This window comes from Dromiciops gliroides, chromosome 2 (genome assembly GCF_019393635.1).
Source record: "Dromiciops gliroides isolate mDroGli1 chromosome 2, mDroGli1.pri, whole genome shotgun sequence".
NCBI classification, from domain to species: domain Eukaryota; kingdom Metazoa; phylum Chordata; class Mammalia; order Microbiotheria; family Microbiotheriidae; genus Dromiciops; species Dromiciops gliroides.
This window is the reverse complement of record NC_057862.1, coordinates 3746065-3770192: the sequence shown is the minus strand read 5'-3', so window position 1 is coordinate 3770192 and position 24128 is coordinate 3746065. Positions and strand designations below refer to the sequence as shown.

The 24128-nt window shown below is 39.5% G+C and overlaps 1 protein-coding gene across 1 annotated transcript in view; it reads right to left on the bottom strand.

The window, feature by feature from the left end:
* TCERG1L (transcription elongation regulator 1 like) overlaps positions 1 to 24128 on the bottom strand; it is a 358337-nt gene that overhangs the window by 102874 nt on the left and 231335 nt on the right. Inside the window, exon 5 of the mRNA XM_043985929.1 lies at positions 22948 to 23073. Within this exon, the coding sequence (XP_043841864.1) occupies positions 22948 to 23073 (126 nt within the window). The remainder of the gene's footprint in view (positions 1 to 22947; positions 23074 to 24128) is intronic.

Genomic DNA, 24128 nt, shown 5'->3' with positions numbered 1-24128 from the left:
TCAGACCTCCCCTCCAAGCCCCAGTTCCACATTTCCACCTGCTTTGGAGACACTTGTACCTGAAAGATGGTGATAGATACGGCAGCCAGATATAGATAGAGAAAATGGCCAGAGACTCCTGTGAGGCTGGTCGTAAAGTATGATGGAGATCCTTTGCTTGTCCATTTGTCACCACCATGCTTCACATTCCAAACTTTCATCGATTTGTATGTGATGAATACCCCTACTCAGCATAAGTAAGGTGCTGAACCGAATAAGCTAGAGTCAAGGCAGCATGGGATCTAGCCCCATGGGGATTACAGTTTAGTGTGTATGGGAAAGACATGAGTATGTACACACACACACACACATACATTTGTGTATATATACATACAAATCATGGGATAATTTACATACATATAACCCCCACACACACACACACACATAAACAGATATCACATGTGATTTGCAAATGCCTAAAAGAGGTTAAAACTACATTAGTGTTGGAGAGGAAGACGAGATCATTCCCGAAGGAAGAGGAGATGAGGCTTGGCTTCCTAGACAGTGTTAGGATGAGTTGGGCCTTGAAGAATGGGGTGAACGACACCCAGTGAAGAGGACAAAGGGGAAACATGGCAGGTAGCAGAGCCATGTGGACAAAGCGTGCTGTCATTTGGGGGAAAAGTAACTCCCGAGATAAGGCGTGGGCTGGCAGGCATTATGGCATGAGTTCTGAAAGCCAGGCTAGCACCCTTCATGCTAAGGAGTTCACACTGATTCCTTCCTCTCATGAGTCACCAACTCCAGCCCCTGTGTCTCTCCCTCCTATCCCTTCCCTTACATCTCTCCTTCCATAGCCACATTTCAGGATCTCACTAATGGTGGCCTATTGGGACACTGTCCTTAAGAAGGTGAGAGGGAAAAGGAGCAACATGATCAGACTTGGGCGACACGGTGGACTTTCAATGTTGCATAATCATTCAATCAATCAATCAATAGGTGTTCAATATTGATATTTTTACCATGTGTCAGACACAGTTCCAAGTACTGAGGTACAAAGAAAGGCAAAAGACAATCCTTGCTCCCAAGGAGCTTTTGATCAAGCAGGAAGCATGGAAACAAACAAGATCCATGCAGAACGAATGGGGGAACGTGAGCCTCCAGAGGAAGGTTTAGGCACTGAGAAGAGAGAGGAGAGAGGAACAAAAGGCGAGGAGGGAGGAGAGAAAGGACAGGAGGGAGGAGGGAGGAGGGAGGAGCGAGGAAGGAGGAGGGAGGAGGGAGGAGCGAGAAAGGAGGAGGGAGGAGGGAGGAGGGAAGAGGGAGGAGGGAGGAAGGAGGATAGGTTTCTGGTAGAAGACGAGATTCAGAAACAAGCAGGATCACTGTAGCCACTGGAGAAAATCACCAAAAATATCCAGAGTCTTACGTGAGGAGCCACAAAGTAGACTGAGGTGGCAGATGATTGATGATGGTGATGATCTGCTAGTAGCCCTGAGCTAACAGAAGACCATACGGCAGACACGGAAACAGAAATTGAAAGGAAAGGAAAGCTGGAGGAGTCGGAGACTGAGCAGAATCCATAGATGTAGTGAGGACAGAAGTTCGGATGAGAGAAAGAACTAGGAGACAAAGATGGTGGACATTTTGGTCATGGTAGAGCAGGTTTTCCATTGCTCCAATGACATCAAGAGGGCAAAAGTGCAATCACAAATTTAGTTGAGAGTCTGTTGACTTTCAAAAAGGTTATCCAGGTAGTGATACATTTATGCATGCATACATATGTATAAATGATATATATATATATTGATGAATATATACATATATAATTTATCTAGTGCTTTAAAGTATATAATGTGCTTCATAAATATTCTCTCATTTTATCATTTTATCTTCACAATAATCCTTGGAAGTCGGTTCTATTATTACCCCCAATTATAGGTGAGGAAACTGAGGAAGACAGAGGTAGTGGAAGTCTTAGTTCAGAATTGATCTCATGTCTTTCTGACATCAAGTCCATTCTGTGTGTGTGTGTGTATAAAACACATGTATACACACTCACGCACATATATGCATATATATACATACATACACACATATGTGTATGGATATATAAATAAATTTACCTGTTGGTGTTCAGTGCAATATTGTCATGCAATAAATAACATGATCTTTCTGTATGTTATAAGAGGAAATGAGCAATGTCCTTTTTAAACTCTTACCATACAGAAAACCAGACGCATAAAGCAGGTTTATAGAAATATAAGGAAGACTCATATATTCTCCTTGAAGAAGCAGATTAAAGAATTTGGAGAGTTGGCTTCGTCATGTCCCTGAGAACCTCAACATTAAACAAGCGTCCTTTGTGAGAGTAGGCGACCTCACTGCAAAGTTCAATGTGAGAAAAAGAGGAGGGGGATAAACATGTTGAGAAATGTGGCTCCTGAGTGAGAAACTAAGGCAGCCACAGGCTTGGAACCCCAGCAGTCTCCCCTGTCTCTCCATCCTCACTGCCTGAAAGCAGAAAGGAAGGAAATGAAGATTTTGAAGGTGATGCCCTGGCCATGGGATGAGAACAGAAATTAAGATCCCCGAAAGCATTGTATGACAAAGACCCAAACTCTTCATCTTCTTCAGCAGACTCAAAATCATGTCAATTCAAGCCTAGTCCTGGACTGGTTCTCTCACAATATTAAAAGACCTAGAGGCCTCCATCCTGCCAGATTAAATATCTGTGGGTTAAGTACTGGACTCAGAAAAGCCTATATTCAAATATGCCTCAGATCCTTACTAGCTGTTTGATCTTATACAAGTCAGCTAGCCTCTTTGTGCCTAAGTGTCCTCACCTGTAAGTAACATGGACATAATAACAGGATCTACCTTGAAAGGTCGCGGTAAGAATCAAACAAGGCAATAGCTGAAAAGTGCTTAGTGACCCTTACAATGCTTCAGCAAGATTATCATTGGTTTACTCATTTGCTTATTTATTAAAACTTGATACAGGAGGGCAAGAATTCATATGATGAGAGGGCATAGATGATAGGTTGCAATCTGGAGCAATAGAAGGAGGAGCTGAATTAACAAGGTTATGGTTCAGTTGAAGAAGATGAAGGATTTGGTCATTTCATCACATGATAGGCAATTCCTGGTCATTTCTAATGTTGGAAGGGAAGAAACCAGTGAAGAGGGGAGATGATGGGACACCTTTTCCTCTGATGCAGTAGAGTAATAGCAGAGGATCCATAAAGTTTTACCTTGCCCAAATCAACTGCTCATGTGCATGCAAATCAAAGCTCAAATTTCACTTTAAATTCAAAGGAAGAAAAAAAAACATGAAAAGATATAGCAGGGGCAGCTAGGTGGTACAGTGGATAAAGTACTGGTCCTGGATTCAGGAGGACCTTAGTTCAAATCCAGCCTCAGACACTTGACACTAGCTGTGTGACCCGGGGCAAGTCACTTAACCCTGCCTGGAAAAAAAAAAAAAAAAAAAAGAATTAGTTGCCCTAACAAGGAATATTTCTGCCTAAAGGAATGGATGGGAATTTTGCCTTTCATTATTGTTGCCTTACTTTGGGGATTGGACAGGGTCCACTTGTATTTTTCTTTTTTGGCCTAATCCCAAAAGGGAAGCCTGAAATAGGCTGACATCATCTTATTGGCACTCAAGCTTCTTCAAAGTCATAAATCCAGCATTGTAAATGTCCCAGAATATCAGGGAGTAAAAGAGATGAGCTTCTGAAGAGACTCCAAATGAAACACCAGTCTCCTGGTTTACTCATTAATGCACACAATTAAAAAAAAACAACCCTCCCACAAACACAGTCAACTAGGCCCTCCCTACCTCCCACCAGGATAAAGAATACTTCTTTAAACAAATAAACGGAAACCTCAAAAAAATGAAAAAAAAAAAAGAAAAGATTACTGGAGTTTTTTTGCCATTTCTTACTCCACCTTATTTTAAAAATAAAGAAACTGAGGCCAACAAGACAGAATGACTTTCCTGAGGTCACACGGCTAGTAAGTGTCTAAGGCCAGATTTGAACTCAGGTCTTCCTAACTCCTGGCCCAGCATTATATCCACTGCTTAGAAATCACCTAATCCAAGCTCTTCCTCCTCCCCCCCCCCTCCTTTTTTACTTCTACTTCTTCTGCTAATAAACATTTTTATTTAAAGTTTTGAGTTCCAAATTCTATCCCTCTTTCCCTCCCACTCCTCCTAACTCCCTGAGGCAGTAAGCAATCATATATAGATCATACAAGTTCAATTATGTAAAAGATTGCCATATTAGTCATTTCTTACTAGAAAACTGGAATAGAAGAAACAATGAAAGAAATAAAGTGAAAAATAGCATGCTTCAGTCTGTTCAATCAATATCAGTTCTTTCTCTGGAGGTAGATAGTATGTTTCATCATGAGTCCTTTGGGATTGTCTCAAATCATTGTATTATTGTATTAAGTCTTTCACAGTTCTTCATCAAACAATATTGCTGTTTCTGTACACAATGCTCTCTTGGTTCTGTTCACTTCACTAGACATCAGTTCATACAAGTCTTTTCAGGTCTTTCTGAAGTCACCCTGCTTGTCATTTCTTATAGCACAATAATATTCCATCACCATCATATACCACAGCTTGTTCATGCACTCCTCAATTAACAGGCATTCCTTTGATTTCCAATTCTTAGCCATCACAAAAAAGAGCTGCTATAAATATTTTTTTTGTACTAATAGGTCTTTTCCTCTTTTTTGGAATGTCTTTGGGGTATATATCTTGCAGTGGTATTGCTGGATCAAAGACTATGCAAAGTTTTATAGTCCTTTGAGCATAGTTCCAAATTGCCCTCCACAATGGTTGGATTAGTTCACAACTCCACCAACAGTGGAATAGCACTCCAGTTTTCCTACATCCCCTCCAATAATTTCCTTTTTTTGTTATATAAGCCAGTGCGATAGGTATAAGGTGATACTGCAGAGTTGTTTTAATTTGCATTTCAAGGCGTTATTTTTTAAAAGGGAAGAAACATGTTTTTAGAGAAGTGATTTGAACATGGTCATACAGGTAATTAGGTAACAGAACTGGATTTGAACTTAGGTCTCTGATGCAGAATCTACTGTGCTCTTCCTGAAGATTCCTTTTAAACCTGCATCGGAGGGCACAAGGTCAGAAACTCCAACATTCTAGCCCTCTTCTTCTTAACCCTGGGATGGATGCTAGACACTCCATTCTCTTTACCCCTAGTAGGCCAGTCTATTGATCTGGGAACTGAGTGCAGTTAAAAACATTTCATTTGGAAACATTTGCCTTCCTTGTTGTTCTGGCCTTGGGGCCTTCTGGGATTCAGTGGCAAGAGCAAGGTCCTGGGTTTCTTTCAATGATCTTCATATGACCTACACTGCAGTTAGGGGGCACCATGGTACATAGAACACCAGGCCCAGAGTAAGGATGCCCTGAGTTCAAATCCACCATCAAACACTTACTGTCAGACCACGGGCAAGGTCCTTCACCTGTGCTTGCCTCAGGTTCCTCACATTGTGAAATGGGGATAATAATAGCACCTATATCATAGATTGTTGTGAGGATTAAATGAGGTCGTAGTTGTAAAGCACTGAGCACAATGCCTGACACATAGCAGATGCCTTATAAATGCTTATTCTCTTCCCTCTTCCTCTTTCCTGATCTATGAAATAATCTTTAGGGAGTATAGATTTGCGCATGAGTATCAGTATGCCAGAGCTCCCCAAGAGGCAATGGAGTGGCACATTCAAGAGTCAACTGGGCCAATGACTCTAAATTCAACCAGTTCACATAACCTTTCTAAGCCTCGGTTTCTTCATCTGCAAAGTGGGGATAGCATATTTGTCCCCTCTGATCTTTTGTGAGAATGTTCTCTTCAAGCCTGAATAGAAACTAAAGTGATTATCGTAGGAAGATGAGCTATAATGACTAACATGACCCTTGTGGCTGCGTCCATAACTTGACTGAAAGAGCCCGTGTGGGGCATGAAGCAGAATACGGGAAAGGGAAATGAGTCAGAAGCAGATCACTCTTAACGTTTAAAAGAAGAGATGTTCCCTCATTGCTTCATTTCTGCCCTCCCTCTGAGAACTCAACAGAGCCGAAGGAAGAGAGGCAGAACTGAACTTTACCAGCCAGTCAGGAAGCCTAGAGTTATTTACCCAGTTAACAATAATGGCTCTCTAGCTGATAGGCAGACATTCAGGACGTGCGTTCAGATCCCTTAGAGAATCTGTCCTTGCAAAAACGTTACCCTGACATTTGGAGGATTATAAACTGTCTGCAATACCCCAGACTCCTGGCCTGAGGGAAACTAGCCTACTACTTTCTATGTGGGTATATCTGATACTAAGAGGCTGGTTGGGAACTACAGTGGGGCTTTCCCTTGGGTTGATTTTCATCAAGAAGAAAAGAAGAATCTCAAAAGCCAATTAAGGAATATGTATTCTCCATGTCAAGAATCAAATGGAAATGAACAACATGTGTCTGACTCATCCAAGTATGCTTGAATTCGAAGGACAGGCAGTGATTGGAGAAGAAGAAACTGTTTCAAAATGAGGGCTCCGGGTGACATAGATTTAGAGGCAGAAGAGGCCAGATGAGGATGTTAAAGCCTGGGAGGTAACAAAGGTATTGAGCCCCAGAGCTGAAGGATAGTTCCTCTGACCCTCATTCTAATGGACCACGCTTCCCTCCTTGTTTTGTTTAATATACCAGTTTATGTAAAGTAGAGCAAGGGGCCACTGCATGACTGAAGAAATCCCTGGGCACCAAGCATGCCCAATTCCTCATTGGCCAGCAGTGCTGTAGTGTCTGAACGCTTTGTATCAAGCATTCCCCATTTGCAACATTATCATCTCCAAGAGGCTGTGATGCAGTGCCCTCTGAGGAGGGTTACAGAGATATACCAAAACTAGGTTTTAATCTTCCTCCCATCTCCAAGGGTCCTTTCAGCTCCCCATCTCATGATCCTATTATCTCCCTCCTATGATTCCAAAGCACCTTCTTAAAGAAGAACGCCAGTGACACACATGAGAAACAAACTGTTTTCTTATATGCAAATGAGGGCAATAAACAGTACGAGTCACCCCCTGAAGTGACAAAGTAAACAAGTGGAGTGGGCATGACTTGCCAACTTCAACTTAATGATGACAATAACAATTACCACAATAATAGTAGATGGGAAGCAATTCTCACAATACAATGGTAAAAAGAAATGTAGTTTTATAGACCCATGAATGGGCATTAATCCAGTTGGTGAGGTCCACTTCTCCAGTTCATCCTTGCAGATGAATGAAGACATCCTCTGCCAGACAATCCGTTAACCTTCATCCAACAGGATTTAGAACTTGTTTCCTTGGGGAAACTGAGCCTCAAGTAGCAGTCAGACAGTGGCCAGGGATAGAACTATCCCTCACCTCATCCTGTTGGTAGCTGCCAATTGGCTACGTTGCCATCAGCTTATGTGTCTAACCATGTGATAAATCTTTCAAGCATTATTATAAATATCTAAAAATCCATCCCATATGGCAGGGGGCTGGGGGGGGGATCAACCAGTCCTGTTTCCATGGACATAAAATGAAATATCATTTGTTAGGAAAGATTCCTGCCAGCAAGCCCAGGATGTGAAGCGATTGTCTTCATCCAGTTAAAGGATTCCAGGGAATCCCTCCATCACCCTAAATGGACCATGGACCCAAAAGCCAACTTGGCCTCCATTAGAGCTAAAAATAGTTTTCAAATAACTAGCAAATCAGTTTGATGTAAATAGCTAGTCCTTTAAAAATGCTCATACTTTCCAAGGAGCAATCAATAATTAGCCAATCTTTGATTAAAAGTAATAACTCCAGGGCAGCTAAGTGGCACCGTGGATAGAGCACCGGCCCTGGATTCAGGAGGACCTGAGTTCAAATCTGGCCTCAGACACTTGACACTTACTAGCTGTGTGACCCTGGACAAGTCACTTAATCCTCATTGCCCCACCCCCAAAAAAGGTAATAACTCCATATCTACCCAAGTGTTGTAGCATATTTAAATGGGTTATAGCAAAAAACTGAAGAAATGAAGAAAATAAAATGAAAGAAATGAAGGGGATACCCATTGGTTGGGGAATAGGTAAACAAATTATGGTGCATAGCTATAATAGATTAGTATATTATAATGCTATAAAAGTGATGGAAACAATGAATAAAGAAAAGCAAGTAAAGACATAGGGAACTGATTCTGCATCTAGTAAACAACACAACAAGCAATATACAAAAGTGCTTAAGTAATGTACAAAGCAACAACCACAAAACAACAGAAACTGAAGGTTGGGAAATGATAAAGAACCAGCTTGGCCCTAAAGAAGAGAAAGAGGATGTTCCCCTCCCTCTCCTCTTCCTCCTCCTCCTCCTCCTCCCCCTCCTCCCCCTCCTCCTCCTCCTCCTCCTCCTCCTCTTCCTTTTCTGCATAACTAGGCTCCACAGGTATGGAACATTCTCAGTCAAGTTTCCAACATTACCTGTGCTCTTCAGCTTTCTTCATTTTTTTCTTCATTCTGTCTTTTTTTTTTAATTTATTTCACAAAGGATGATCCTCTGGGAAAGGGGATCAGGATGCAAGGGGAAATCTAGACAATTTAAAACAATCGATACCAATAAAATCTATTAGACAACACTGTGTCAGTCACTTGGCAAGCATTAGTAATATACTTGCCATGATCTAGGTACAGGGCTCAATATTGTTCATACAAAGACAAGTGGGAAATAAACCAAGCCTTTGAAGTGTTTTCACTCTACTGGAAGAGACAGAAATGATATATGCTTCTCTGCCTCCATGTCCTCCCTACCTCAGCTAGACCCTTTGCTACCCATACCAGACACCAGGCACTTGGAAGAATTCTTCCTTTTGCACCTCTCCTGTCCTGGCTGGTCATTGCTTCTCCTGTAGCACTATGCTTCAGTGGGGGAGGAGCCAGGAATCATGTCTCACCCACATAGACACACATGGACACATGCTCACACACACACACACACACACACACACACACACACACACACACACACACACACACACACATAGATATTATAAAGGTCAGTTGGGCCCGGTTTAGCCACAGAAAGAAAAATCCTGAAACTGCCCTCAAGATCTAATTAGCTCAGAAAACAAAGGCTCTGGCCACTGATATACTTTCCTATCTTCATGGGCAGGGAAAGGAAAGCAATAAGCATTGCAATAGTGCCTTCTATGTTCCAGGCTCTATGCTAATTGCTTTTCCCCCCCATATATTAACTCATATAACAAACACAAAACCAAATATTATCTCACAACAACCCTGAGAGATAAGTATTATTTTTAATTCTCATTTTATAGTTAAGGAAATTGAGGCAAATAGAGGTTAAGTGACTTGCCCAGAGTCACAAAACTAGGGAGTTTTTGAAGCAGAATTTAAAGTCGGGTGTTTCCGACTCCAAGTTCACTGCTCTATCCACTGTACCACCCAGCTGATTCAAAGATTGAGGACCCAAGGGCCTGGAGCACCTCCCTCAGGCTTAAGACTGCAAACCAGCATTTTGGACCACGCTGGGAATATATAACCAGCTGCACCTGTCCTTTAACCTGGATGACTATTGCTTGCCTGTTCTTAATTTCCTTCTGCTGCTGACCAAATAAAGATGCTGTTAATTGTTAAATGGATGCCAAGCATCTCATTTCATTCCAATTTCAAGAACTAAACTAGTAGGGCCCCACCTCAAGGCCTTTCCCTGCCTTTGTTCCTCTCTCAGAATCTACTCCAGAGCCATTTGGCCCCTCACACCGGAGACAATGAAAGGCTCTCAAAGACATTCTTCTCTGGGGGTTCTGTCCTGCTGAGTGATGGCCTCTCCTAGAACACTAGCTCAGAAAGGTCCAGCCATGTTTTGCTTCACTTCCTATCCTGCGGCCATATGCAACTTTATGCCTTGCAAATGCACTGATACATTTCCTTCCCCAGCCTGTCTCCCCTCTCATAGACCTCTCCCACTGCAGAACCATGAAAAAATCAACTTTGCCAAATGTACCTCCATAAAGCATACCACAACTTCAAAACCAGGATATAAGGAGATATGGCTAGAGAGGTCACAGGATCAAAGAACTGGGGGTCTTGGTGGCCTACGGTGAAGTTAGTATGAATCCAAAGTCTGATCATTTAAAAAAGCTGATGTGAAACAAAACCAATGCAGCCAAGATTAGAAGGAAAGCAGAAAGATGGGAAACATTTTTTAAACCAGTGATTCTGATAATAATATATAGGAAACTAAATCAAATTTATAAAAATACAAGTCATACCTGGGGACATCTAGGTGGTGCAATGGATAAAATACCGGCCCTAGATTCAGGAGGACCTGAGTTCAAATCTGGCCTTGGACATTTGACACTTACTAACTGTGTGACCCTGGGCAAGTCACTTAATCCCCATTGCACCACAAACAAACAAACAAACAAAACAAACAAACAAAAAACAACACCCAAGTCATTCCCCAATTGAAAAATGGCCAAAAGATATGAATAGAAAGTCTTCAGATGAAGAAATCAAAGCTATTTATAGCTATTGAAAGCTATAAAACTGTGCATACCCTTTGACCCAGTAATACCACTCTTAGGTCTATATTCCAAAGAGATCATAGAAACAGGAAAAGGACCCACATGTACAAAAATATTTATGGCTGCTCTTTTTGTGGTGGCAAAGAACTGGAAATTGAGAGAATGCCCATCAGTTGGGGAATGTCTGAACAAGTTGTGATATATGAATGTAATGGAATACTATTGTGCTGTAAGAAATGATGAGCAAGCAGATTTCAGAAAAAACCTGGAAATACTTACATGAACTGATGCTGAGTAAAGAGAGTGAATTGAGCAGAACCAGGAGAACATTCTACACAGTATCAACAACATTGTGTGATGATCAATTGGATAAGCCTGACTGTTCTCAGCAATACAATGATCCAATACAATTCCTAAATGATCTCCACATTGAGAAAAAGAACTATGGAGTCTGAATGCAGATCGAGGTATACTAGTTTCACTTTTTTCCTTGCGTTTTTTGTTTGTTTGTTTTTCTTTCTTGTGTTTTTTTTTTCCTTTTTGTTCTGATTCTTCTCTCACAGCATGACTAATGTAGAAATATGTTTAACATGATTGTAATGTACAACCTCTATCAGATTGCTTGCTGGTTTTGGGAGGTGGGAGGGAATGGAGGAAGGGAGAAAAATTCGGAGCTCCATAATTTCACAAAAAAGAATGTTGAAAACTATCTTCACAAGTAATTGGAAAAAATAAAAATACTATTGAAAATGTTAGAAAAATAAAATAAAAAAAAAATCTCATGTGAGTACAGGCTAATTAGAGGCCTAATGTTGAGGATCAGGGAAATGATTGGATTAGACTACATATGGCAGGTTATCTTCTTACCAACTTCCTGTGTTTTAGGAAGAACATTGGTAAGTAGAACATCTGGGGAGGGTGATCAGAGGGGTGAATACCCCTCTGATCAGATTATGTGTATATGATCCGGAGCGTCTTAGGGCGTTGAACCTGGAGAAGAGAAGATGCGGCAAATGTTGGTTGTTTTTTAAGTACACAAAGACGTGTCATTTGGAAGAAGAATCAGAATTGTTGTATTTGACTTCAGAGGAAAAAACAAGGAACTTGAAGGGAGACATTAAATTTGATGTCAGGGGAAAAAAATAATTCTGCCCCAAAGTGGTTTGGGATGCCTCAAGGTTTCCCCATCTTTGCAGGTTTGTCTAGATAACCCTGTGCTAGCTAATTTATAGAGGGTATTCTCAAGAGCTCACTAAGATTAACTATTCCCTGAGGTCTCTACCACTTCGGATATTCTAGGATTCAATTACTGCAAGGAATTAGTTGTGATTTGGGGTTTTTATAACCCTATCTTTGTTTCATTATGATCAGACTGAAAAAATGTAAGCTTGGGTGTGTACTTTGGGAGATAATTGAACAAACAAGAAGAACTCCGACCACAGGGAACATTTATTGAAACTAAGGACTAAATGTCCCTCTAATAGCTCTCCCACACCCACATGGCTCTGGAAAGATTATAATGGGGATAGCCCATGTGGGTGTGCTGAACCAATTGGAGACTCAGCATGGCTAAGAACCACCCCTCCCCTTCCTGTGGGGGAGTCAGATAAGATACAGTTAGTTACAGTTAGAAGGAGTTACTAAAAAGGCAGTTAGAGAGAGGGTTCTGAGGGAAATGGGGAAGGAAGGCAGACATTTAGAGGAGCTGTGGGTTTCTGACCTTCAAACCAAAACAGAAAAGACAACAGCTAATAGGTACAGATTTCGGGTATTGATGAGTTTTGTTTTTGGTTTTGTTTTGTTTTGTTTTGTTTTAGGCAGAGCTTGTTCTTTGGAGCTAGGCAGATTCGGGTGTTGGCGGCCTTTTTACCCCAAAGATTTATTAATTGTGTATACATTGCTCCTAGTTCTATTAATCTCACTTGTGTGATTCAGATATTGTTTTCAATCTGTTCCCATTAATAAACCTGTTTTGTTTTTGAAAGAGGCTGTTTCTTTTCTTACTTCAATATTGAGGTGAGCCACCCCATTAACTCTTCCCATGCTAAATTTGGCCCTTACATTACTCAGTTCCAGAAATTCTACATCTCTACAGCTAGGTGGTACTGTGGAAAAAGCACTAGGCCAGGAGTCAGAAAGACTGGAGTTCAAATTTGGCTTCAGCCTGGTTACAAGCCATGTAACATTGGGACAGTCACTTCATCTCTGTCATTTCAGTTTGCTCATCTATAAAATAGAGATAATATTAGCCTCTACTCCCTAGACTTATTGTGAGGATCCCATGAGATAATGATGGTCAAGTGTTCAGTCCAGTGCCTGGACATAGGTAGTGTTATATGAAGGTTATCTGCTATCAATATATTTATTATTAATGTTGCTGTTAATAATAATAATAAATATAATGAAACTCAAATCCAAAGATCTTGTTGAGGAACAAATATGACCAGACCACATATGGCTTATGAATTTGAAAAAGCACAATTTCAAGAGCTGCATTAATAGCTCTAAAAATTCAGATATTATACAAATATTTTCCAAAAATGATGATGAGGCCAAGATATCAGAGTGAGATCAGCCTTTTTGCTAAATTGCCCCAACATAGTTGCTCATCAACACATTAAAAAAAAATCATCAAATTTTTGAGTGAAAAGTCACAGTGGACTTTTTTGTTCCCCAACCCAGAAAATTTTAGGAATACAAAAGACAGTTTTGTGGAATGAGAGCTGGCCAGAATACAGCATGGTAGAAGCAGCCCAAGTGGTGGTAGCAACACTGGGACATTGGCCACAGTTTTAGGAACCAGCCTCATACTCAGGCATAGTCTGGGTCCTGAATACCTGATCATCAAGAGACCCCAGGGACTAAAATTGTAATCAGGAACATATGCTGTATGACCATTCTGTCACTCAATACTCAGGTCCAAGTTGCACTTCCAGGGTGGAGTAGAATGATGACAGTGATGAGGGATTAGGGGCTCTGCCTATGTAAGGATCAGAGCACAGACCAGGAAGGCAGTGACCAGATCTCTCCCAGGATCTTACCCTATTGGAAGCACCAAAAACTTATAGCAATGATTGTACCGAGATCACAGTGGACAAAAGCTCAGAAGCTCAGGCCAGATATCTCCTTCCAGTTCAAAGGTGAGCAGAAACCAACTCTAGCATAATGTTCCAAATCAAGAAACAGGTTTGAAAAAATAACAAAAATTAAAAAATTAAAAAAGAACCTGATCATAAAAGCTAATACAATAGGGAAGTTCAAGAAAGAAAGCCAGAAGAAGAGAATGATTTGAGAAATTACTAAGCCTCAAAGAAAAATGCAGATTAGACAAAGCCTAATAAGGATTGCTAGAAGAGCTGAAGAAAGTTGTAGTTTAAAAGAGCAAAAATAAATAAATAAACAAACAAACAAACAAACAAATAAATAAATAAGTAAGTAAGTAAGTAAATAAAATAAATAGTGATTTTTAAAAATCAGATCAAAGTAGTACTGGAAAAATTTGGAAATCAGCATTAGGTCAGTTAAAAGGAGTCTACTAGGGGCAGCTAGGTGGCGTGGTGGATAAAGCACTGGCCCTGGATTCAGGAGTACCTGAGTTCAAATCCAGCCTCAGATACTTGACACTTACTAGCTGTGTGACCCTAACCCCCATTACCCCACAACAAAAACAAAAAGTAGTCTACCAGACTAGCAGCTATGTGGCACAGTGGATAAAGCAACAGCACTGGATTCAGGAAGACCTGAGTTCCAATCCGACCTAAGTCACTTGACACTTACTAGCTGTGTGACCCTGATCAAGTCACTTAACCCTCATTGCCCTGCAAAAAACAAATAAACAAACAAAAAGGAGTAATTAGAAGGAGTATGTGTAGACAGAAGGTATGATTATAATGTGACATTGATGGAATGATACCACACACACACACACACACACACACACACACACACACAAACAAAATAAAGGAGTAACAAAGAAATTGCATAGCAGAAGAAAGAGGGAGGAAATTGAATAGAGTAATGGAATATTATGGTGCTCTAAGAAATGACAAGCAGAATGAATTCAGAAAGGCCTGGAAAGACTTGTATGAACTGATGTCTAGTTATGAACAGAACCAGGAGAACCTTGTGCACAGAGACAGCCATATTGTTTGATGAAGAACTGGGAATGACTTAGCTATTCTCAGCAATACAATGATCCAAGACCATCCCAAAGCACTAATAATGAAGCATACTATCCACCTCCAGAGAAAGACTGATTGAACACAGACTGAAGCAGGCTATTTTTCACTTTCCTTCATTTTTTTCTTTTATTCAAGTGTTCTTAAATGAAATTATTAATATGGTAATATTTTACATAATTGTACATGTAAATCCTCTATCTGATTGCTTACCACCTCAGGGAGCGTCAGTAGAGAAGGAAAGAAAGAAACTATAAATAAAAATGTTTATTATTTAAAAAAGGAGTCTACCTAGACAGAAGAAATGGGTATGGTTCTGTTATGCTGGGATGATCTCAAAAGAAAAATGAAAGAATGAGAAAGAGAGATTTACTGAAAGAATAGGGAAAGGAGAGAAAGGAAGAAAAATTATCTTACATAAAAGAGGTACACAAGGAAAAGTTTTTCAATAGAGGGGAAAAAAGCAGAGGGGCAGGCAATACTTGATCCTCACTGTCATGTGAACTGGTTTAAGGAACGAAAAATAAACACAATTTGTGTATAGAAAAATTCATCCTATCTCCACTGGGGAAGGAGGGAAAGGAGCCAAGAAAAATGAAAATGATGAGGGAGGGTAGATGAAAGGGGGCAGAGCAAGACAGACAACTGAAGAAGGGAGAGGGCAAAAAGAGAAGGATAAATAGAAAAGAATAGGATAGAGAGAAACACACAGTGAACAATAATAAATGTGAATGGGATGAACTCATCTATGAAAGAGGGTAACATAATGGATTAGCAAACAGAATGCAATGATATGGTGTTGTTGTTATAAGGGACATAGGTAAAATAAGGGGCTATGCTTCAACTGAAGTTAAAAAGGCAGGAAAAAACATGAACTCAGATAAAGCTGAAACAAAAAATACACCTAAATAAAAGGTGTAATCAGAAAAACAACATTTTACTAAAAGATACCTTAGATAATAAGTTAATATCAATACTGAATGAATATGCATCAAATATAATAGGATTCATATAGCTGAAGGAAAAGTTAAATGAGTTAAAGGAAGAAATAGTAAAACTATAATAGTGGGGAACCTCAATTTCAACCTCTCAGACATACATAAACATAACTATAAAATAAACAAGAAAGAAATGAAGGAAATGAATAGGATTTTAGAAAGTTAAATATGAGAGACCTACAGGTAATAGTGAACCAAAATGGAAAGGAGTACATCTATATTTCAGCAGTGTATGGCACCTTCATAAAAATCTGCCATGTGTTAGGGCATAAAAATCTCACAAATAAATGCAGAAAAACAAACAAAAAGGATAATTCCACCCTCTTTAGACCATAACGTAATAAAAATATTACATTCAATTAAGGGTCTTTGAAGCATAGATTAAAATTAATTGGAAATTAAATCATCTAATATTAAAGTATGAGTAAGTCAAAGAAATCATAGAAACAATCAATAACTTCATTTAAAAGATAATGACAGTAATGAGAAAACATATCAAAATATGTGGGATACAACCAAAGCAATACTTAGCAGAAAATTAATATCTCTAAATTGCTACATCAAGAAATTAAAAAGTAGTTCAATGAATGAGGTGTGGAAATGTAAAAGAAAAAAAAAAGAAAGGAAGAAAAAGAAAAACAACAAAATTAAAATTCCCAATTAAACATCCTGGAAATCAAAGGATAAATTAATAAAATTGCACTAATAAATAAAACCAGTGAAAATAAAATTGCACTAATAAATGAAACAAGGAGTTTGTTTTTCTTTTTTGTTTTTGTTTGTTGGGGTTTTTTGGAAATCACAATAAAATCAATAATTCATTGAATAATTTATTTTTTAAAAGAAAGCAAAAGACTAAATTTCTAGTTTCAAAAATGAAGAGGTCAAATGCACAACCAATCAACTTGACATTAAAACAATTATTAGTTTATTTTTGCTCAATTATGTGCCAATAAAACTGACAATGTAAATTAAATAAATGAATATTTACAAAATTACACATTGCCTTGATAAACTAATAATAACAATTACAGTGATAATAATTACGATGACAACAACAATGATGATAGTGAGTGTTTATAAAGTGCTTAAGGTAACTACTGCAGCTGTTTGAAGTGCATAAAAATTCAATGTTGAATCCCTAAAGATGTTACTTATGCTTTGTACCTTTGGCTATTAAATGGAAGTAGACAGCATTTCCTTAAGCATCATTGCTTCAGTTGGGGGATGGGAGAAAAACCACCTGTGGCATTATGAAGAATTTGATGGGCCTGTGATTGCACTGATCTGGGTATCCCCATCAACAGCACTGATAATGCCCTTGACTGCCTTCTTATTTTCTAAAACTCTAATATATAACTTTATCCGGAGAGTGGACTTAATATGCAAAGCACTGCTTGATCTTTTATGGATATCTGTGGAAAATGAATGGGAGCCTTTGTCCCTTGTCTTTGTGTCTACGGGGAAAGCCTTTTCCATTTGGCTTCTATGATGGACATAGTCCTTGATCTTGGCATATGTCAATATGTTCTGTCAATGTACATATTTTATGCTCATAAAAATTTTATAATGAAAGAGTCGTTGAAAAAAAACTACTGGGGCAGCTAGGTAACACAGTGGAAGAAGCACCGGCCCTGGATTCAGGAGTACCTGAGTTCAAATCCGGCCTCAGACACTTACTAGCTGTGTGACCTTGGGCAAGTCACTTAACCCCCATTGCCCCGCAAAAAAGAGAAAAGAAAAGAAAAAGAAAAAACCTACTTCTCTTGCTAAATTACTGTAAAATACAATTTTGTACTTGCTTGATTTCCTTTTAGATATAACAATATTGATTAAAACCTTTTTTTCTAACAACTTGGATTTTTCCCTTTTGCAAACATTTTTTTTTTTTTTGGTAAGGCAATTGGGGTTAAGTGACTTGCCCAGGGTCACACAGCTAGTGAGTGTGTAAAATGTCTGAGGCTGGATTTGAACTCAGGTCCTCCTGAATCCAGGGCCGGTGCTCTATTCACTGCACCACCTAGCTGCCCCTTTTGCAAACATTTTAAAAATGGGCTCTTCAAAATTCTCAAAATGTTATAGACAAAATTTAGCCAAATTTTAGCAAACCATTTCTTAATGCCTATTGAGTTCTTAAGGATGATGTGGAGTCTTGTTGTTTAGATATATGAAAAATTGTTTTCAGAATTATGTGAATGGATGGTTCCGAATCATACTCAGTGATGTTTTATGATGAATGTGGAGAGAGGAATCCAGTGTAGTGTTCCAGGGACCAGAAATGTATGTTGTGCTCTATAATATCTTTTATCAATCATTTGGATGAAGACACAGGTAGCATGTCTACTTTTTTTTCTGATTACAAAAAGTTAGCCAAAGGATGCAAAACCCAAGATTCAAACAGACCCTTCCAGGCAAGAGGAATGAGGCTGCCTCAGAAAATGCCTGTGTAACAAGGTTCAATCAACCAACCAGTTTAGAGAGGGGCATCCGCAGTCAGACAGCACATTTTCCAATGATAATGGAGGGTTTTAAGGGAATGCCAGCATCATATTAAGAGATAGTGTAATATGGTGGCACACATAGTGAACCTGAGCTTCTTAGGCTGCATTAAGTTAGGCCTTATGGCCAGAGCACATCAAAGAAAAATATCTAAGTAGGTAGAAAAATGAAGATAACCTCACGAATTTATTCTATTTAGCTGCAGAGGAATATAATAAAGAGTGCTGAAGAAAGGATGAGTACATTGCCAAAGAGAGAGAGAGAAGAAAAAGAAAATAAATAGAAGGAAGATGTCAATTTTAAAAAGAGAGGGGGAAAGATGAAAACATCTTAAGATTAGAACTTTTCCAAACTGGAATGCCCTGACTTTTAAATTTTGGTCATTCTACTACCCCCCCCCCCCAAATATAGATGAAAGATATTCAAGTAGAGGCTTGATGACCATTTGGCAGATATGTTGTAGTGAGAATCCACACACACACACATACATCCACATGCATCCACATGCATGGGAATCATACTAAATTCTTCTGTGATGTTTTCCACTGTGAGTCAGCAATGTTATAATAAAGCAGATACAGGCTGGCTATAAGGAAGACCTTTGTAACAGTTAAAAGGATCCAAAAGCACAATCTTCCCGAGGAGGTAATTAATTCTCTTCCCTGAGGACTTCCAGAAAAGTGAAGATGATCCCCTGTTAGATAAACTATGATGGGCATGATTATTCATGGACAGGGGGACGAGCTGGCACACTGACCACATTCTATCATGGATTTAAACTTAGAAGGGTCCCCAGAGGTCAGTTGTTCCAAACCCCTCACTTCACAGATGAGGAAACCTGAGTTCAGGAAAAATAAGTAACTTGCCTCATATCTAATAGGAGATATATGGGTGAAGATGCTCTGGGTCAAGTGACACGACTGAGACCACATTGAAATCTGACTTCATTACCCCTAACTGTGTCACCTCCAAAGCCATCCTTCCTTCGTCTCCACATGATTTGGTCCAGTTGCTATTATTGTTGTTTGTTGTCAATCGTTTTTGTTTTGTTTTGTTTTGGTTTTTTAGTGAGGCAATTAGGGTTAAGTGACTTGCCCAGGGTCACACAGCTAGTAAGTGTTAAGTGTCTGAGGCTGGATTTGAACTCAGGTACTCCTGACTCCAGGGCCAGTGCTCTACCCACTGTGCCACCGAGCTGCCCCATCAATATTTTTTAAAAGACATTTCCTTTAGTCTATTTCTACTTCCTGCAACAGTTTCTGGAATATGGTATTAGGATCCATATGTGGTGATGAGACTGTTACCAATAGAGATCTTAGCAGAACTTTGCCAGCTTCTATTTATTAACCTCCTTCAAGTTACTTCCTTGAACACTCACATTTTTTTAGTGTGTCACTTATCCATATTGTTCAGTAACTTCACTGACTTCCCTTTTAACTGTTATAGAAGACATTCCAAGGGAGTTTCTGTTCTAGGCTAGCATTGCTCTTGACTTCTGAATCTCTCTACATGGAGTTAAGATGAAGATTTTGATGGACGACAATTTAACTCTTCTTTTGTCTCATTGTCTTCATTTACATGACTTAAATTTTCCTAGGAAATAGAGATAGTTTTTATTGGGGTCTGTTATTTTACTCTCTCCTCCTATTTATTTGTCCTCAGAGTTAATAGCTTCTTTAACCAAGTCAAATGAGGTTTAATTCAATTGCATTCCCAGGCTTCTCATTTCATCCTTTGTCCTACCTTGGGATTAAATTTCGTTTTTACTCTATTTATTAAAAGATGTTACTGTCCTCAAAGGAACCTCTAGGAAGCAGCACAACAACACTTATAGGAGACAGATAGGTGACTCAGTAGATACAGTGTTTGACCTAGAGTCAGAAAAGCCATCTTGCTGAGTTCAAATTTGGCCTCAGACACTAACTAGCTGTTTGACCCTGGTAAAGTCATTTAACCGTATTTGCTTAGTTTCCTTATCTATAAAATGAACTAGAGAATGAAATGGCAAACCAGTCCAGTATCTTTGCCAAGAAAACCCCAAATGGGATCAGAAAGAGTAGGAGCCAACTGAAACACGACTGGACAGCAACAACAATAACAACACTATAAGATAGTCTAGGGAGGTCATGTAGAGAAGATAGAAAGTGGGACACAGAACATAATTCCCTGATCTGTCTAGGGCCTATGTTAAGGGATCATGTCTTAGGATTCCTGAAAGGGGAATGGATCTCAAATAGATCTTAGAAATAATTTGGGATCAAATTACCAAGGAATTTTTTTAGAGACCGAGAAAACAGAGGAACATATTCTTCTGGAAGAACAAAGGATCAAGAATATTGTATCAATCAGTGAAGGAAATAGTATTAAGGAAAGTAGTTTAATAGTTCCTGATTTCAAACTCTATGACAAAGTGGTCACATTAAAACAATCTGGGACTGGCTAAAAAAATAGAGTAGTGAATCAGTGGAATAGAATAGGTACGCAATACACAGTGGTAAATGACCATAGTAACATAGTGTTTGATAAATCCATAGATCCAAACGTTAGGAATAAGAACTCAGCATTTAACAAAAATTGCTGGGAAAACTGGAAAGCAATTTGGCAGAAACTAGACTTACGTGAATAACTCATACTTTATGCCAAGATAAGGTCCGGAATAGACAAAGAATTTAGACATGAAGAGTACTATCATACATGAATTAGGGGAATATGGGAAAATGTATTTGTTAGATCTATGGATAATGAAAGAGTTTATGACCAAACAAGAGACAGAAATGAAGCAATAGAGCATTACAGGATAGAAAATGGGTGATTTTGATTACATGAAGTTAAAAAGCTTTTGCACAAATAAAACTAATGCATCTAAGATTAGAAAGAAAGCAGAAAACTAGGGTAAAATTTATAGCAAGTTTCTCTGACAAAGGCCTCATTTTTCAAATATATAGTGAACCAAACCTAATTTATAAAAATAAGAGCCATTCCCCAGTTGATAAATGGTCAAAGGATATGAACAAGCAGTTTTCAGAAAAAGAAAATGAAGCTGTTAATAGTCACATGAAATAATCCTCTAAATAACTACTAATTAGAGAAATGCAAATTAAAATAACTCTATATTAAAGCAACTTATGAGACTGGTTAAGATGAAAGAAAAAGAAAATGACAAATGGAGAAAATAGGAGTTGTGAACTAGTCCAACCATCCTTGAGAATAATTTGGAACTCAGCCCAAAAGGCTAAAAAGCTGTGCAAACCATTTGACACAGCGATGCCAAAACTAGGCCGGTATCCCAAAAAGATCAAAGAGGAAAAAAGATCTGTTTATACCAAAATATTTATAGCAGTTCTTTTTTGTGTCAGCAAAGAACTGAAAACCTAAGTGACACCTATCAATTGGGAATGGCTGAACAAGCTGTATTACATGATTGTGATGGAAAAAGATTGTGCTATTGGAAATGATGAGCAGAATGATATCACAGAAACCTGGGAAGACATTCAAGCACAGTAAAGTGAGCAGAACCAGGAAACATTGGACATTATAACTGCAATGTTATAATGATGATCCACTGAGAAAGACTTAGTTACTCTGATGAAGACAATGACCCAAGACAATTCCAAAGGCTCCATTATGAAAAATGCCCTCTACTTCTAGAGAGAGAACTGAATGCAGATTGAAGCATACTTCTTTACTCTCTTTATTTTTATTCTTTTATTTTGTCTGTGTTTTCTTTCTCAACACAGCTAATATGGAAATATGTTTTGCATGACTTCACCTGTATGATTGATATAAAATTGTTTGGCTTCTCAAGGAGAGGAGAGAATCAACGGGAAAGGAAATATTTTTAAACTTGATATTTTAAAAAAGATTGCTAAAAAGTTTATTTGTAATTGGGAAAATTTAATGAAATAAATAAAATATATATTTTTTAAATCATCTAGGCTTGCTTCATCATTTTACAGATGAAGAAAGCAAGTCTCATTGTATCAAGGAAGAAATGGACTTGAGATATTGAGGAGTTGGGAATTGAGACTCGTGTCCCCTGACTCTTAAGTCCTGCACTCTGCCTACTTAACTAGATCCTATCCCTGTCTGACTCTCCACTCACAGTCATGTGCACAAATACAAGGGCACAGCCTTTGGCCAAGCATCCCTGGACTGCCCAAGTCACTACTAGAAAGCATCTTCCTCACTCTGGGGGATATGATGAAGGCATTTATGATGATGGTGGGCTATGGGGAAATTCAAATGCAAAATTCTTCAGCTAGGTTTTCAAGGTTATGTTAATATTCTCAGAAAGTAGACTCCATGATTTACTCTCTGTCTCAAGGCAGGCAGCTTGAAAGATACTCAGTAAAAGAAACCATCATAGAGCCATGTGACATCAGATCCCCCCCAAAAGAAATCAATCTGTGCAACTGCAGAGACACAGGTGTGAAAAGAGTTGTAATGCACCTGTGAAATTTACTAGCACAGGGACTGGGGAGGGGAAATACCCATGAGCTCATAAAACCCATTCCAAACCATGCCCGACATGCTAGCTGACAGCCCTTTGGCCAACGCATAGGGTCCATGGCGCTTTAAAAGGTAGAAGGGTTGACCTGGAACTCTGCACTGGGTGAGGGTGGGGCTTGGGATAGGGTCCAAAACATTGTGAGAGTAAAGTCACCCAAACACCCCATACTCACAACTGATTAGGAAAGCCAACTTGGCCTACCTGGGGATGCCTGCTCCATTAGGTTGGCAGTCATAAATGTCACTGCTGGTGTAGACACAGCAGTGACTCTGGTGACCTGAGCAGGTAGCAGAGGCATGAGACGGCTCTCCATCTGAGATGCAGATCCTGTGCAAAAACATAAAGATAAATACTTTTAGCACCCAGAATAGAGACCCTTCCTCCCTGTACCTGCCTAAGGATTGTGTTTTCACGAGGGTAGCATATGGTCATTCAAAGAGACCTGGGCAGTGTGGGGACCAATTTTTAATTGGGGAGTGCTAGCTAAGTGGCTCGCCTCGATATTGGGGCAAGGAAGGAAACCGGCAGCCTCCCTCAAAACAGAGCAAGATTTATTTTAACAAGAACGAACTTTAAAAAAAACCACACAAACAGGATCAGTAGGATCTGTTAAGGGCTAAAATTCTAGCTAGTCTGTCTAAAATATATAATGAGTGGTCGCCAATCAATTACAAGCTTTAGCAAGAGTTAGACTTTTAAGCATTTATTAAGGAGAATAAGAATTTGGTAAAGAGAGAGAGAAAGGCCTAGATTCCTATCTATTAAAGGGAGAGCACATTTCTAGCTCCGCTCTCCGCCAGCATCCTCAGGAAAGAGACCCAGAGTCAGCGCCAGTCTCTTCCTTCCTCCTCCCACTAGTCTGCGCCACTTCCTCCCGCCAAAGAAAAGACTCCTGGTCTTGCCCTCAAAGACCTTCGCTTCATGGGCAGAACTCTTCTACAGTAAGTATCCAGCAGGTAGCGTCATTCCAATCGTTACAGATCAAGGGAAAGGAAATAAAATGGGGAAAGGGAAATTATAATACCTGAAAAATACCACCGCCCAGGAATCAGCTTCCACCTAGAATGCCCAATTCTCCTCTCCCAAAACCTAGAAAACATGGCACACAGCCCCAGCCAATGGGATGGCCGCTCTGACAGTCACATGACTGCCCTCACTAGGCTTCCAATCATTATAATTTTGCCAGGCCCATGTAGGCTTCCGGGAGTGGTGATGAGGTGAGGTGCCCGAGCCCTGGCAATGGCTACAACCAGTGGGTGGAGCACCGTGCGGTTTGCAGAGCCCCAGGCCAGTGCACACAGAGGCATAAAACCCTCAAATAACAATTAATTCTTTACCGCAGGAAACTGGGTCTAAGCCCCCTCACCTTCATCTTCTGATTC